We start from the raw sequence: 16,127 nt of genomic DNA on the forward strand, positions 1-16,127 counted from the left end.
AATTCCTCCCATTACGATACAATACTACATTTCCTCACACCTGGATTGATTTGGTTTTGTGTCTGTGCATGTTCTGTGTTCTGAGGTCACCATATTCAAATGCTAGTTTTGTAGTAAGTTACTTGAACTTGCTGGTACTGTTTTATGGACTTAAAGTGTGCTCATGAAATACTCCTTAGCAGCAAAGTCTTGTCTGTCTGCATGTTCCCATCCTGAAGTCCTAGTTTTTCTTACCTACTGGAAGTGGAGTATGTCCAGCTCTGTCTTAGACCTGGTAATCAAAATGTCAAAGTTTTTGGATGCGTGCTGTGGGGGAAGTTAGGCAGCTCGCTCCAACAGTGACAGAAAGACCACAGAAAGGTACAATGTGTAGTTTTACTTCTCAGACCGATTGAAACAGATGTCCCCTTTGCTTCCTTGCTTATTTTTGCTGCTGTAGTCTCTGTTTACTTGAGTAGCTCTCTCTCACCAGGCATCAGCTACATGTTCTTTCTGTGAGCTTTCCCACAGCTCTGTCTCCCACGCTTTCTCCTTCTCACTCCTAAGTCAATACTAGAGTTCCCTCAGTTCCTCACTGAGCCGAACACCTGCTGAGCTGGCTCAAGTCTGTGTACAGTGCTGACTGCTCAGGTATAAGGGTAACTGCCTGTTTTGTCTAGCCCTTGAATTACTGTGGCAGCTAATCTGCACATTTCACTTTTAGGAAACTTGAATTAACCCTCTCACACTTATGCAACTTTCATATTTTAAAGATACTAATATATTATTAAGTATTTATTACTGTCTGAAACACAACACTCATCCCCCCCATCACTAGTGACTTTAGAAAGATATGGATACAAAAGAGCTGTGATTTCTGAGCAGTTTCCATAAGAAGCAGGGGTACAAGTGATGGTGACGGAAGACTTTGATGCTGTTAATATGTGAGATTGCACTATGGGAATCTAGACTGGGTTTCCATCAGGAGCCTTGGACATTGATATATTTATCAAAATAAAATTGTTGGAAAAGCTCCTGAGGAAGAGGACTTCCCTCCAAATACAGCACTAAAGAGTGATTTCAGAAGTCTAGGTTGGGAAACAGCTTCTCAGAATTGTCACTAGGATTAATTTGTAGTTACAAAATGTTTTCCCAAGAAATAGTTACAATATTGACTGCTGCAACAACTTTAAACTTTTTTGATCTTACCTCGTTGTTGCTGTCCTATCAGGCTTTAGTACCACATCTGTGCTTTGCCTGCCTGCACAGCTTTGATCAATGCTGTCTATTCCTGAGATCAGTGCTGAGCACTTCAAAAGTGCTTATTTATTGCCTTGGAAGTCAAATTCAACTTTTTTTTTTTAATCCAAATATGAGTCTATCCTGTTTAAAGTGCTTTTTCAGTACTGCTTCTCCCTTTCTGACCCTCAGCGGAAGGTAGTCTATGTCTGTCTGGTTAGAACACTTACTAATGTTAGAAATCTAATGAAGCATCTGTGGAGCCGAAAATCTGGTTGATATTTTTATCAGCTTTTCTATGGATTCAGAAGATCCCACTCCGAAATGAGAAGTGTTGTACAACTCTCAAGAAAGTATTGTGCCAAAGATTTCTTTTTCCCTTGGAATTGGTTCTGAGTATATTGTCTTGGCTTGTCTGTGCTTGGTTGTCATCAACCTCTTTGGCTTTGTTTAGTTTGACCAGTCCCACACCCACTGTGTGTAAACAGTGAATGAGATTCAATGAGTAGAAGAAAAATGACAATTAGCCTATTAAGCAAGAGAGCAGAAACCTATGAAGGCACTGCATTTTAAAAGAAATTAAATTCGACTTGATATTCAGACAATATAAATGGCTACAAACTGCATGCTTCAGAGGATAGGACAGTTGAAATACAGTTCCACTAATTAACCTGTTTGATCTCCTTTTAGAACATTCTTCAAGTACTGATCTCATCTTTATTTCCTTTTAGAAGCACCACAGATGTACTAGGGAAGAAAACATATATTAAATGGTCACATTAAAAGAGATAATTCTGTTTTGAAAATAGTGTGCTAATCTCCAAGATTTGTTTCTCTCCCTGTTTTCTGGCTTTAAAGAGAAGGGTGCTTAGTTTGTATGTCTATTTCTGCATGACAATACATCTTTTTCTCTTTGGGAATATTGTTTGTATTTGTTAATTTTGGCAGAAATACATGGCAGTGAAAGTCAAAATAATGGTGGCTATTAGCTCCCAGGATGAAGATATCGACTGGGAAAAGTTTCGAGTGTATCCTTGATGATAAGGAAGTCAGGACGCAGCCCTAATGGAGAAAACAAAGGCAGGCTGTAAAGTTGGTAGGCCTGGGATGTGGGAACTGCAATAAGGCCTTGAACTTTGCCAGATTTATTGCCCATAGATCCTAGCCAATGAAAACACTGTTGCTTGCTTACCTAAAATAAGGATACTGCTTGCTGCTAACAAGGGGTATAATAAAGCAGATGAGAAAATAAAGAAAGACATCTTTCCTGCACATAACTGACTCCTTGTATCTTTATCGGCCGTCACGACTCTACACTGACAGATGGAGACATTTTAACTCCATTGTCTAACTGTTGTTTGAGTGGCTTTTGTTCAGCCATTGTTTACGTGCCCTCTAATACCAGTATGTCCCAGAATCTTACCTAACACAGGAGCAAGTTCAATAGGAAAACAGTGTAGGTGGGCATTAAGTGTATAAACTATCGCTTGTTTTACGCTAAACAAACCATCGCTTGTTTTCTATACACGAATGCTCTTCTCTTGCAGTCTGTGGTGGTTGTTTCCTAATGTCTGTGGCATGATGCAAACTGAGAAATATTTCTTCTGTGAACAGTGCAAATATCTTCAACAATTCTCTCTTTTTCCTCCTGGCTGAAACAGGCAAACTTGGTTTTACCAGCTTTCTTCTGCTTGACCACTGTTTTGCAATATTTGTTTCAGATAGGATGCATCATTTCAGAATGTTGATTTGGAGGCTGTAGAGACTGACTCCACTTTTGTATGTATGCGTGATGTTTGGGAACATTTCTGTTACTTTTAGATTCAGGTGTTAAACGCTATTAGTGATTTCTGTGTACAGAATATAGCCTTTATTAACTCTATACCAGAAGTAAACCATTAGCAGAGGAGGGAAAAGACATGTTGTTACTAGCAAAATAGAAGTAAGAAGAGCAGTATGCAAAATTTGAATGAGGATGGGGATGGGGTGTCTAATTTCTAATACATAGAGATGTGCTGTATCAGGGCCCTATAATTCTGGAAGTCAAGTGGCCTGGAACTGCCTGTGGGTCATACTCAGCATAAAGAGGATTTGGCTGCTTTTATCTTGGCCCCTTTATTTGATGTTGATTTATATTTTCTTTTTAAGAGCAAGGAATTGGGACTTCCTTTGAATGAATCATTGTTACATTCATGTAAGAATTTCCCCATGGAACAGGTATCAGCAGTGTGATGTCTTTGTAAAGGATCTTCAGTCAGTTGTGCTGTTTGGTACTTCTGTTCTTAGATGGTGATCAGTAAGAAACTTTAAAATGCTAACCTTGAGTTTGGTATTGAATAGTTTGGTGCTTAATTCTGATAGCTTGCCAATCCATATATTTTAATCCACCTTTCTCTTTCTGAAAAGGTTATTAATAATGCTAGATAGCTTGTGTTTTGCAAGCTTCTTGTATCCCTGGAATTTTATTCTGTGACGTTAATATTGTGTAGTAAGTAGTTAAATTAAGCATTTCCACCAATCATTCTTGACAAGCCTTGTGATAAAGGATTTTTTGGTGATTAACGTAAGTTAAACATTTGACTTTTGAACTCATTCTTATGGTATGTTTGAAGAGAGTGGTGACCAAACAGTTTATTTTGCTGAAAAACAAACTGCAAACACTGCTGCTTTTTGTTATTATAATGAGGGATAATTGACATTCTGGTGTTGATCTAGTTGATGTTTTACTTAAAGCTTTAAAAGAATTTGAAATACTTTGTTATTTTGCTCTAATACAGACAAATATGTTGGGTTTTTTTCCAAAAGCATTTCTAAGAGGATTTTAAGACGGCAAATTGCATTTACTCTGGAATATAATTGAATGTACAAAGTAGGTACTTGTAAATTCTCATTATGGGTGAGAAAAGGGTAGAGTTCAAACAAAATATACATATGACTTATAATCAGGAATGCTGTGAATTTCGTAGAGCAAGAGATGTGCACTTCACTGATCTCTAAGTGATGCTCGTCTTTTTGGGTTGCTTTGTGGGAGTACTGGTCAAGGATGGGCACATCCTATGGCTGCAGTCAGCTGTGTGCTGGCCCACCTGCTGGTCACTGACCCATTACTGTCTTCTGGTCTCTTTTGATCTTGGATACCAAAGATTCCTGCCTTTCCTCTTCTGGGTTAAAAATCCATGCTTGTGATCATACTAATTGTTGATATTGGACTGCTCCATTTAGATACATAGACTTTTAGAAGTGCACAAAGATCATGCAGATAAGATGTTGGAGTTCAGTATCCTTTTTTGGGCACTCTTAATGTGAGAATTGAAGTCAAGTGTTCTTAAATAAAATACTTTACTGGGTAATCCATAAAACTGTTTGTAGGTTTTAGATAGTTCCTAGGAATAGCATTAGCTCTTTTCACCTTTATTAGGATGTTTTTCATCTTGTGAAGGAAAGCACCAAGGCAAGTTAAATGTGATGAAAGGCTTACTTAGTGAAAAAGATGCAAATTTTCCAATTATACTGTTGTTCTAATAAAAGGTTTTATTACTCTAAATCTGTTTTAATTAAATATCTAGGGTGCTATCTGGACATTGTAATAGAAGTGTGTTAAAGTATGATTAAAATCAATATTCCCAAGGGGGAAAGGTTATATAATCCCAAATCACTGAAGTTTGGGATTTTTGGTTGGTTTTGCTGGGTATTTTTGGAAGTGATGACAGAAGGGTTTGATATGGTGCAAAGAGGTAGGAAGATCATATTTAGGCGATAAGAGAGCTGTGCATGATAAAGTGAGGAAGCATTTGGTTTTCAGTGTTGCAGTAAGAAGAGTGATGATAGAGAAATGTGTAAAATAGTTGTCTTTTATTTGCTGTTAATTTTCTAGGCTTTTCTGAGTGATCAGCCAAGGGAAAGATATTGTTGAATCCCAAAATCTATATTGCCATAGTTAATTGCCTAGGTACATTTTTTTCAGAGTTAAAAGCAATTCTTGTCTTGTATTTCTACTGTGGAAGCTTTTAGGAAATGTTTACATTTAATAGAAACGTTTGCAGTTTTACAGCATCTTGAGATGAAGTTGTGATACTGCACTTTGAACTTTTTCTAAACATGGGAAGTGTCTTGTAAAATTGATTTTTTTTTTCCCCTTAATTTTTCAGAGTAATTTTGTGGAAGTGAGAAGAAGCCTTGATTTTGTTTCATCTCCTAGATTATTAACATGGTTAAGTTAAAAAAAAAAAAGTCAAGATAACTGACGGTGCTTGTGATGTACAGTTTCCGTTTATTGCCCAATGTGAAGTTGAGCACAGGGTTTTGCTGAGAGTGTGTATCTGCTTGCACATCTTGCTGTACTGGTTAAATATGTTCTTATCTCAAGTGCTCATCATTTTCAAAAAGCTGACTTAGCACAACCATTCCTGGAGTTCTGCAAAATAAAGAGTTTGAATGGGCTCGTCTCTGGTCCAGGCATAATCAATTGAGCTAATTAAAACTGCTGAAACAAACCTGATTGACTTTTCATGAAACAAACTGGGAAGCTCTTAGTTATGTGCTCGGCCAGCAGAACTGCAAGGCAGAAGCAGGTTGTGCAGGAAGGGGGGGTTGGAATAGTGACATTTTGACTCAGCACCATTTCTTGTGGTGAGAGCAGCTTGTGTGTGCTCAGGAACTGACCGTCTGCACGTAGGAATACCCTGTATTTTCAGGGAGAAGACAGTCCCTCCCCAGTTTTTGCTTGTTCTTAGCAATGCACAAATGTTTATAGAAAGCAAACCAGTGAATCATTAGAAGTGTTCTTCATACAATGTCTCCTTTAACTGCAGGCTGGTGGTGTGCTGGAATGTGGATATCTTTGTGGCTGTTTCTTTCATCAGTCTGATTCTTTTGAAATCATTTTATTCTGTATTTTCCGTACTAGAGGTTTACAGAAAAATGTTTATACTACAGCTTCAAACATATACTGAAACACTAGAAAACCTAAAGAATTTTTGTGGATTCCTTATATTGAGATCAGATGTGGGAATGTCATATTGAATATCTGCTGCACAAAACTCAGATGATTTTAATGGAAAATAAGGATCTGAAATGGTATGTGCCTAGCAGCAAAATAAAGAGGCAAGGAAGGGGAACGGACAGAGAGAATTATGTAATGGCTCAGAATTACACCTTGGTGGTTGTAAGTCCATTTCTCTGCTGTGCTGACAGAGAAAGTAATAGCTGCATTTGTGTCTTTTTCAATAATGTGAAAGTAGTTTCTAAAGGGAAGTGTAGTATGTGAGAGAGCCTGCAACGTAAGCAACACATTAATCCATCTGATTGAAATGTCCTATGGGCTGAGGCAGTTTCAGCTGCAGGGCAGTTTGAAAAAAAAAATACAGCAGTTTTTGAAGTGTGTGACAAAACTTTGGACATTTTTAATTTTTTCAATAATAATGTGTCAACTGAAACTTGGGCTTATTGATTTTTATTACTCTAAAAGTTAGCTTAGAATGTAAATGGCAATAATACTGATGATCAATAACTGAAGATGAAGTGCATAAACAGGATATTTTCAATAGGAAAGCTTATTTGATCATGAGTCAAATGGATTTCCTTGTTAAGGTTAATTGTTATTGAAGCAAAACTTAATAACTTCAGTAAAAAGCAGTAAAGTGTTTATATTATGTGGTTGTTATCATGTTCACTTGTGCTCTGCCTGCATTTCATAGACATGGTTTAAATTGTGTGGGTATATGCATATCTGCATGTTTGGGAGGGGAATGTAACCTTTGTGTTAGGGAAATCACGGTAGGTCTTTGACTTGTAATCTGCTTTAGGGCAGGAAGGCTTTGGCAACCCCAAGCAAAATGTGCCACATTGGCTGCAAATGATGAGAATCAACCTGTACCTTGACTCTTCCACCTCATCTGTTACAAGTAATATAAACCTGCTGCTTCTGTGTTTCTTGCCACTCACACTTGTGCTGGCCTTGACTGGTGGAGGTGCCTGCTCCGGTGAAGGGAACTAGAGTCGGGAGCAAGCCCCAGTAACGTTTAAAACAGAGGTTTATAGGCTCCGAATTAGATTTATATAAACTGTAACTGTTCTATGCTTAGGAAGAAGACCTTTAACTATGGAAGTACAAATTATTTGGGGGGATTGAATACTGGCACTGATCAGCAGACTTTGGGCTCTTGGACCTTCCTGAGAAGAAGGGAAAGGATGGCAATGGACATTGCTGGCAAATCCTAGCTGAAAGTGTTTAGTTTAAAATTTTGGGCTAGAACTTTTATATCAGATGACGACATTTTGTTCCTGTCCAACATTGCTAAGAGAACATTTAGTGACAGGTGATCTTATTTTAAAACAGAACATTTTTCATCACAGATGCAATTGTATTCAGAGAAAAATATTTCTGTGGAATTCTGCTGGTCTCTGGAGAGCTTATGAGAAGCATGTATCTGAAGAAGGAGAGAATTTGTGAAGAAAGGAGCACTTAATCACTACTAAGACTTTATTTTTTTACCTAGAGTATTGATATTTTAACTTCATTCTTCTTAAAGGATGTCGTTCCTTGAAAATGCAAAGATTTTTTGAGGTGTGTGAAGATTACTAGTGTTTTCTGTCTTGAGTTGGATTTATCCTATGTTTTTTAGAGGCTGCTCTTCCAAACTCATTTCAAAGGATCTCTTTCCTTTGAGTTTATCTGGGGTCTCTGTTCTCTGACATGAACAACTTGGAGACTGGAAAAAGAATATGAAAGTTTTCCTGTTTCTCATCATCATGGCTGGGCGTCACGAACGAAGATTTGGGGAGGACTCTACCCACGTTTGTTACAAGTGCACTGGTGACTAAAAAGGCCAATATGAGAAAGACACGTCCGGTTGCAAAAGGCACAGCAGAAGGACTCCCTAGGTGGTCTATTCTGCAAGGCACGAATCTTTCTGCATTTCCTGTTTTCTAACACAGTGTCATTCTTCATCTGCATGACATTAGTCATAATTTATATGATATCTTCTAGTATCATATAAATGATATGAGCCTTATAGTTCTTTCTGAACAAGAAAGAACTTCTTTTTGGCTTCGTAAGAGCTGAAGATCACTCCATTTCTTGTTGAGGTAGGGGATCATTATTTCTTATTGTGTCACTTTATACTGGATTAGTAAGATAATGGGATAAATTAGGATACAGACTTAAGTTTATGTTACCAAAATTTTTAAGCTTTACAGTTTATAAAAGGTAGAGGATGTTGATTTAAAGATCATTTCCTAGAATGTACCATGACAGTGTTTTTAAATGCTCTGTTAAAAATGGATCCAGGAGAACTAAATTAAATATTTATAATTATTTTATTAGAAAAGACTTATTAAAAGATTATCATAGCTGAATCATTATACCTTCAAAAATCTTTTAAGTGTGTCTTTTCTTAGTGATAGAAGTAGACAGGTCTGCATCAGTTGCATTGACAGGTTAGTTAGAAGTAGACTGGTGAAATTGCATTAGTATTGCTGTCATGAGCACTCTGTAGAGAGTTTAAATGGCTTTTATTCAGGTTCACTTTTGTTCACTTTATTATGTTCACTTTCTGAAACATATACCTTTCTGGTTGGTCAGTTTTCCAGCACTTGTATCACCATAGTGTTTGCTTTGGAGGAGCTGAAATTAGTTTTTGATATACTAGCACTCTTTTCAGCTAGTAAATAAAACTGGTTTTACTTTTCAAGTTACTGTATTCCAGCATTCTCATTATATGCTTTTGACTAGTTTTGTGCCCTTTGGGTGAGTTGATGCCAGAGACTGTCAGTATGTAAACCTCAGAATAGTGATTTTGTTTTTTGTGCATTAGAAATGTCAACTGAAATAATTTAAAATTCATAATTCATCTTTGTTCTCTGGTAGTCCTGTTCTCTTTTTCTTAAGGTGTTTTACATTAATCTAGAAGCATTTTCTGATGTCTTAGGCTGGTTAGTTCCTTGTGTTTCTGTAACAATATTTCACACATCTCTTGTTTTAATGTAGAGTGTCGGCAAACAGCTTCTGATGTCATGGTCAGACTTTTTTTGGTTTTTTTAATTAGCTTTGTCTGCTTCAAGTTGGTCTCTTAAACATAAGATAGTGGGAGTGTTTTGTTCCGTAAATTTGCATATGTTAAATTAATAGGCTGATCTAGACATAGTTGATTTAGTCCAAACCTAACTGAGTCCTTACATTTCTGCCATGGCCTTAATATCACTTTGAGCTAGACAGAGGCAGTTATACCAATTACTTCTTTTTTTAATTTATTTACCTACTTACTTTTCCTGTCTCTTGCCTGTCAGCAGTCAGTGCTTTAGAAACTTAATGATTTCAAACCAAGTATTTCAGCAAATCAAATATGAAACATTTGTGTTCAAGAGTCAAAATGTTATATAGGTGTTAATTGTTAGTAATTAATGACTAATTAAATAATAAAAATGATTTTCAATGGTAAATTTTCAAAGACAAAACTAAAAACGAGGGCAAAATTACGATTGGTGATTGAGATTCAATTTCAGCAGATGCTGCTGTGTCAAAAAAGATTAGCGGTTGAGTGAAGAATACGATTAATTCTTGTTTTTTCCTTGTCTGTACTGCCTCAAAACCTCTTACTTGTAAAGGTAATACTATTGTATGTGACAGACAGGATTGTAGAATCATTTAAAGGAAGGAACCTTAGGTGTAGCCCAAGCTCCTACTCACAGAAGGATTAGCACTGAACTCACACAGCATTGTCTGAAGCTCTTGTCAAGTTGGATCTTGTTTTGATTATTTCTTAGTTTTGTGATGAAGAAAAAGCAGTTGGAAAGAAGAGCGGTTAAACAATTAAACTTCTCTGAAATATGAAATTAATCTTTGAAAATATTCACTGATGCATGAATTTTTGTGAAATATGGGAAGTATGCGAAGCAACATAGGAAGACTTTTTGATAAGTGAATGTTTTTCATTTTAGAGCCTTGATGAGTACGAAGATGACGAAGCAGGGCAGAAGGAACGAAAGAAGGAGGATGCTATTACCCAACAGAATACGATACAAAATGAGAGTTCCATTGGAGATACCTCTAGCTCATACTTACTCCAGGTGAGATCTTAACACTTGTTCATTTTGATATTTTTCTCAGTTTTAAAACTCATACCGCCTTCTTTTTTGTACTTCTTAACAGTAGATTATACCCAACATGAAAAAAGGTTAGGAGTTGACACATTACTAAAAATGGAGCATTGGGTTCCATTCCTCAAACTCAGTACTGCTGAGACCCAGTTCTGACAACAGAATCCTATTCTTCTGTAGGGACATTGAAGGTAATGGTGTTGATGTTCACTGTAGAACTTACTATGTAATGAGAGGAAGAAAAACAGGGAGATTCAAGTGAAAAATACTGACAGGTTTAGAATATTCAATTAGTTGGAGGTAGACTTTTAAATCAGGACAGACTTTCCTAATTTATTTTGCCAATTAATAAACTTTTAATTATAGATTCTGGGATTTAAGCAACACAGAACCTCCTAGGGAAAACACCTTGCCTCTGCGAAACCTTTTCTCCCTTTTTTTTACTCTCCAGTCCCCTGATCAGACTCATTCTTGCAGCCCCCCTCCTCCGACATCAAAACATTGCCAACTGTGCCCAGTACACCCCTCCATACTATGCTACCTGTGGCAAATATTCTGTCTCTTCCGCATAGTGCCCTAAGTCTCTTAAGCGAGTCTTTTTTTACTCATCTTCTGATACCTAACAGCATGTCCAAACCCAGCTGTACAAACTGAGGCCATCCAGCTCTGCCCTGTGACTCCAACAGAGTCAATAGCACGTGCACAGGGAATAAAATACACAGACAGACCAAGCACATGGTTTCACACCACCCATAACTGGAGGGGGCATTGCTGGATTTGCTGGATCTGGATGAACCTTCTTTCTAAAATTTTGCCCAGTCTTTTGTATGCTCATGAGTGCTTTTAACATTTAGAATAGCCTAAGAAAAGAAGTCTACAGCTTAATTGCCTGCAATGTGGAGATCAGTCTCCTTTTGTTTAAGTTAAATCTGTCATTTGCACTCTTTTTCCTTGTGATTTCAGCAAGTTGTCCCAGTGAAAGATACAGGGAACAACTACTCCCTCTTTATATGACTGAGTGCTGCAGAGAGAGTGCGGCTCCTCTCAGCTGCTGGTTCCTTAGGCTGAAGAATTCTGTTTATTTAGTTGTTCCGTGTACAGGAGATACTCAGTAATGTTCTATACTTTCCCGGTTTGACTATATTTTGTTTGGTACCTGGAAACAGAACCGATGAAGTGTTCAGTACAGCATGCAGTTGTAGAGTGGTTTAGTGTTGGGTTTGGTTTTGTTCTGTTTCTTTTCTGATAATTTCTGATATCTGCCTGTTTGTCTCCTGGGTACTGCATTTACTGCTTATGTTATGTATGCCTAATCTAACTTAACATTTTGGAGTTATCTGTGAGTGATAATAACAAGCTTAGAGGCTGATGCATATGTAAATTCAGAAACATATTTGCCTTTTGTCTCACTTGTGTACACTATGCTTATGTACACTAAATTTAATCTCCTGTTTCACCTCAGTGCCACTCCCAGTAAAGAAATCCTGCATGTTTTCACAGTTGACCCATATCTTTTCTGTTCAGAATAGCATCTCTGGACAGCTCCTCCCTAAATATATTGAAAAGCAGGTCCCAGCAGGGGTTCCTATGACACTCTTGTGGGTGCTCCATCCACTGTGAAAGCTGACCATCAGAGTCCACCATTATTTTCTGTCTTTTCTCCAGTGATTTATTCACAAAAGGACATTAGCTCTTATTCCAACTGTAGTTTAAGTTCTTTAAGAGGCTTTGGGGAATGTTTCTGAAGTGCACTAGGCTGTCAGTTGAATTTCTCTCCTTGACACTTTTTTATAACTTAAAAAAGCTGTATTAGCTTTGTGAAGTATAACTATTCTACAAATGCTCTGGTGACTCTTCTACATGATATTGTATTTATTCACTCATTCCATACTTGTTCTAGGCTTCCTAGCACCACTTTATCCAGTATAAGTATCAAGTTTACTCATCTGTAGTTGTCTGATCTGTTTTAGAATCTTCTTAAAGATGGCGATTATGTTACCCATTGGTACTAGGACAGTTTTAAATGAGGTTATATATGATCTCTAGTAGTTTAGCTGTTACATTTTTCAGTAACATCAGTTTCTTCAAAGCTAAAGGAGTAAATTAATGCCTCATTCTGGCAAGTAACTTTTAAAAAATTTATTTTATTAATTGGTTTTCATGTTCTACACATGCTTCTGTTGGAAGTAGACCCTTTGAGTCCTCCATGAGGGAGTGCTCTGATGTGAGACTCTTACCATGCTTTTTCAGTGAAGACCAACAAAAATATTTCTGCAGAGAAACTGTCTCCTTTGAGTATGCCTCACAGAACTGGATCTGTTTGTCTTTGTAGATTTGTCAGGATTCCTCATTCTGAAATGTTTTTGTGCTTTTTCCAAGTTGTTTGTTAGACTCTGTCTTACAGTGTTCACCCTGTTTTCACTTCTTCAGCAAATATTCCAGAAGTTGTCATTTTTAGTTTCCCCTAGTGGTATTATTACGTAATGCTTTGGCTATAGTCCCATGCCCCTTTCTTTTCATCCATATTTTCTGTTCTTCTTGACCAGCAATCTCAGTTTTTATTTACCAAACTGTCTGTATTAATTGTATCCTACATGTTTCCAAGTTTGTCACCTCTGTATTCCAACAGGCACTACTTTATTGACAGAGCACAGCAGGAGTGTCCTGTCACAGACAATACATAAGAGACTCAGGCCTCAAATCTGGCAAAGACCCAGGGTGGCACATGTACAGAACAGATGGAACCTTAGAAAGTTGTAGCTGCTAAGACTTAATCAGTTTATTACTGTCTCTGTCAATTTGCTTTTTATTATAAGACTTAGAAGTTGCCCAGTTTGAAGAGAATTTGACAGCAGTGTTATTTCAACTTTGATGGCTTAGCTGCCTTTTGATTCTACTGTGCTAGTTAAGAATAATACTGTTTTTAAAAGTAGAGTTTCTGTTATAGATGTACGAATTTGAGTTGCCATTGACCAGTATGCATTTTATGTGTGTGTACTAAGCAGAATAAATACATTTATGTAGTTACAGACATTTCACTGATTTATTCATTCTTATTATCATTTCAGGAAATTTGTAAATCTATAATTCCTGTGACTGTAGTAAACAAGACAGTATTGATTTCATGTTTGATGGGCAAATATGTTGCTGAATAACATTTTATTTCCAATCCCTAATCTGATTTTTCATTTCTGTTTTAACATCATCATAAGTTGCTGTTCTCCTCTTTGTGGGCAAAACACACATTTTTTTAAAAACTCTGGCTGAACTTGAAGTTCTTGATCCAAAGCACAAAGATACCAGATTTGTTTAAGAATAGATGTAAAAATATAGCAGACTTCGGAGTGTTTTCCGTGAAGCAGACTTGTTTGACTGAAATTGTCTTCAGAATTGTTTTATATTGGAAATATGAAAGACGTAGGTCTGGCAATGTTATAAGCATTGAAAAACAATTCCAATCAGAACTGTTAAGTTTAGCAAAAGATAGTGTGGAAAGCCACACCTCATGAGGTGAATCAACATTAAATCCACTCCCAGATGTAAGTACTGTATCTGGCTCTGACTTTCTTGCTTGATCTTCCTCCTATTTTTAGTGCTGCAATTCAGTTGTTTTCATCTTGTGAGTTACAGTGCTGTGGACTACTCCACCGGGATTGCAGACTGAGTGTGATAAGTCATATGTAAGGAAACTTCAGTAGTGAATAGGTTAGGTGGCTGGTGAAGTCATCTGAACTGGGTTTATTAACATGACCCTTTAGTTATACCTTGTGCATTTAGTCATAAGTCATCTCTTGAAATTGAAGGAAAACCATATCTGTCATTTTTTTATCCTTTTGTTCTAAAAAAGCTTAATGTTTTACCAGAACATTGCAGACACTGTCTGAAAGGAATGCAGTCCAAAGATACTTCCATAGAAGTGCAGTTCTGATTGCTTCAATGCCATTCCTTTTCTTAAGTGAGACCTAACACATTGAAATTTTTGGAAGCAGTGTTATATGTCAGTGTTATGAAGCTGTAAATGTTTAATAGAGTCTTATGAAGCTATGCTGAAAGCAGTAAATAAAGTTAGGCAATGAAATTCCCTAGTGACTTCTTAGCTGTGTGGCAGACTGCGAGAAATGCAGGGATCTGAACTGTTGCGTGCATCTCTGTTAGGAAACACAGCTGAAAAACTGCTTGACACAAGCTTCTCCAGAGTTTTATACTTGAATATCATGCACTGCAGTTTTTGCCTGTCTAGTTTGCCTTTTTTGGCTTTTCACTTTATGTAGCAGTGTTATATCATACAACATCATTTTACAATTACTCTCATTATCCAAAGTATGTGATAATAATATTCGTATCCATTCATACCTGACCACAGTGTTTTAAAGGTATCTGGCATCTAGGTTTCAGGTAGTTCTTGCAAAGAAGAACTGTGTGCATGCATTCAAGAGTAATTATTCATCTTTTATAAGTATATTGCCATGATGTTGCTTTATGTTAATTTCTGCCTGTAGAGAAGATGCAGTTGTGCTACATACAAGGCACGCCCGAATGTGTTAAACATGTGCTTTCTTTTCTGCGCTACATTTCTTTAGATGTTAGTCCAGGAATTATTGTACATAGTAACATGATTATAATATTGGTATTGTTTTAAAAAGTGAATAAGAATGTGATTAAAATATAGAAATATGTAAATTAGAAGGAGGTGTGTTTGCGTGTGTGAAGTCCTAAATAATTCTGCCAAATCAGGTTGTGGGACTCTAAAATTTGACTTAACTACCAGATAATATTCATCTTGGGTTTTCTGTTTGCAGATTTGGAATGTGATGCAATTCACAGAGATGATGCGAAAGCAGTCACTAGTATCCACAAAGCACTTAAGTAATAATAGTGAGTGCAATAGAAGGACTCATGAGGAAATCTTATTGTATGTCTAAAAATGTTCCCATAAAAATGCATTAAAAAGTATTCAAGTTCAGTGTTAAGTATTAAAAGATTGCTATTTTTTAATAAATATATTTACACCTTAAGTCAGTCTTGTGTTTTAAAGGTTTTAATGGTTTTAAAGGAAGTGACACTAGTTCCAGGGGATTTGCTGCCCTGCACAGTTCATGAAATGAACCAGGGCTTCAGATAAACATCTGCCGTGGTTGCTGTGGCTTGGGAGACCCAGATCATTTCTGTGGTATGTGTAAGGGAAACAGCAACACAGGAATTCCATCTTTTCGTGATCATATATGATCAGGCAATCGCTCAAGTAATTTCTAGTAATATGGGCCTGTATTCAGAACAGTTTGAGTATGTTAATAGCAGTAATTAAGGCACTGGTTGCCACTTTGTGAAGAACAAGCAAATGCAAAATACTGAATGTTACTCACGGAGTACTGTTCCTTGTGTTCCACCTAAGAGATCTTGTGGAAAAATACATTTTGAGGTGATGTCAGGAAGGGCAGTATCATGAGTTTTAATGCAAGTTGCATAAGCCAACAACATTCTGTTCTGAATTGGTTGACTTTGAAGTCTTAATTTTCCTTAAATGCTTTTTGTATATATTATTGAAGATTGGGAAAAAAACTCACTCCATGTAGTAACTTTTTAATTAATCTGCAAGGTAAGTTGAGTTCTGTTGCATGGTGGTCTTGTCTGGTATAACTGGGGGCTTTAAGTGGAGGGAATTATGTGTTTTGAAAAATCGAGGTTGCTAGTTTTTAGCTACATGGTATGTATGTATGTGTGTTTTTAATCGAAGGTAAGTTTTAAAACAGTGGAGTCTGGATTTCTCATCAGAATGGGCTATGTAATGAGACAATGTAGCAGCATAGGTTTCT

The 16,127-nt window shown here is 36.9% G+C and overlaps 1 protein-coding gene across 1 annotated transcript in view; it reads left to right on the top strand.

The window, feature by feature from the left end:
* PAWR (pro-apoptotic WT1 regulator) overlaps positions 1-16,127 on the top strand; it is an 85,456-nt gene that overhangs the window by 41,291 nt on the left and 28,038 nt on the right. Inside the window, exon 2 of the mRNA XM_029963504.1 lies at positions 10,156-10,284. Within this exon, the coding sequence (XP_029819364.1) occupies positions 10,156-10,284 (129 nt within the window). The remainder of the gene's footprint in view (positions 1-10,155; positions 10,285-16,127) is intronic.

Source organism: Manacus vitellinus, unplaced genomic scaffold (assembly GCF_001715985.3).
Source record: "Manacus vitellinus isolate BGI_N305 unplaced genomic scaffold, ASM171598v3 scaffold_5_pilon, whole genome shotgun sequence".
Taxonomy (NCBI): Eukaryota; Metazoa; Chordata; class Aves; order Passeriformes; family Pipridae; genus Manacus; species Manacus vitellinus.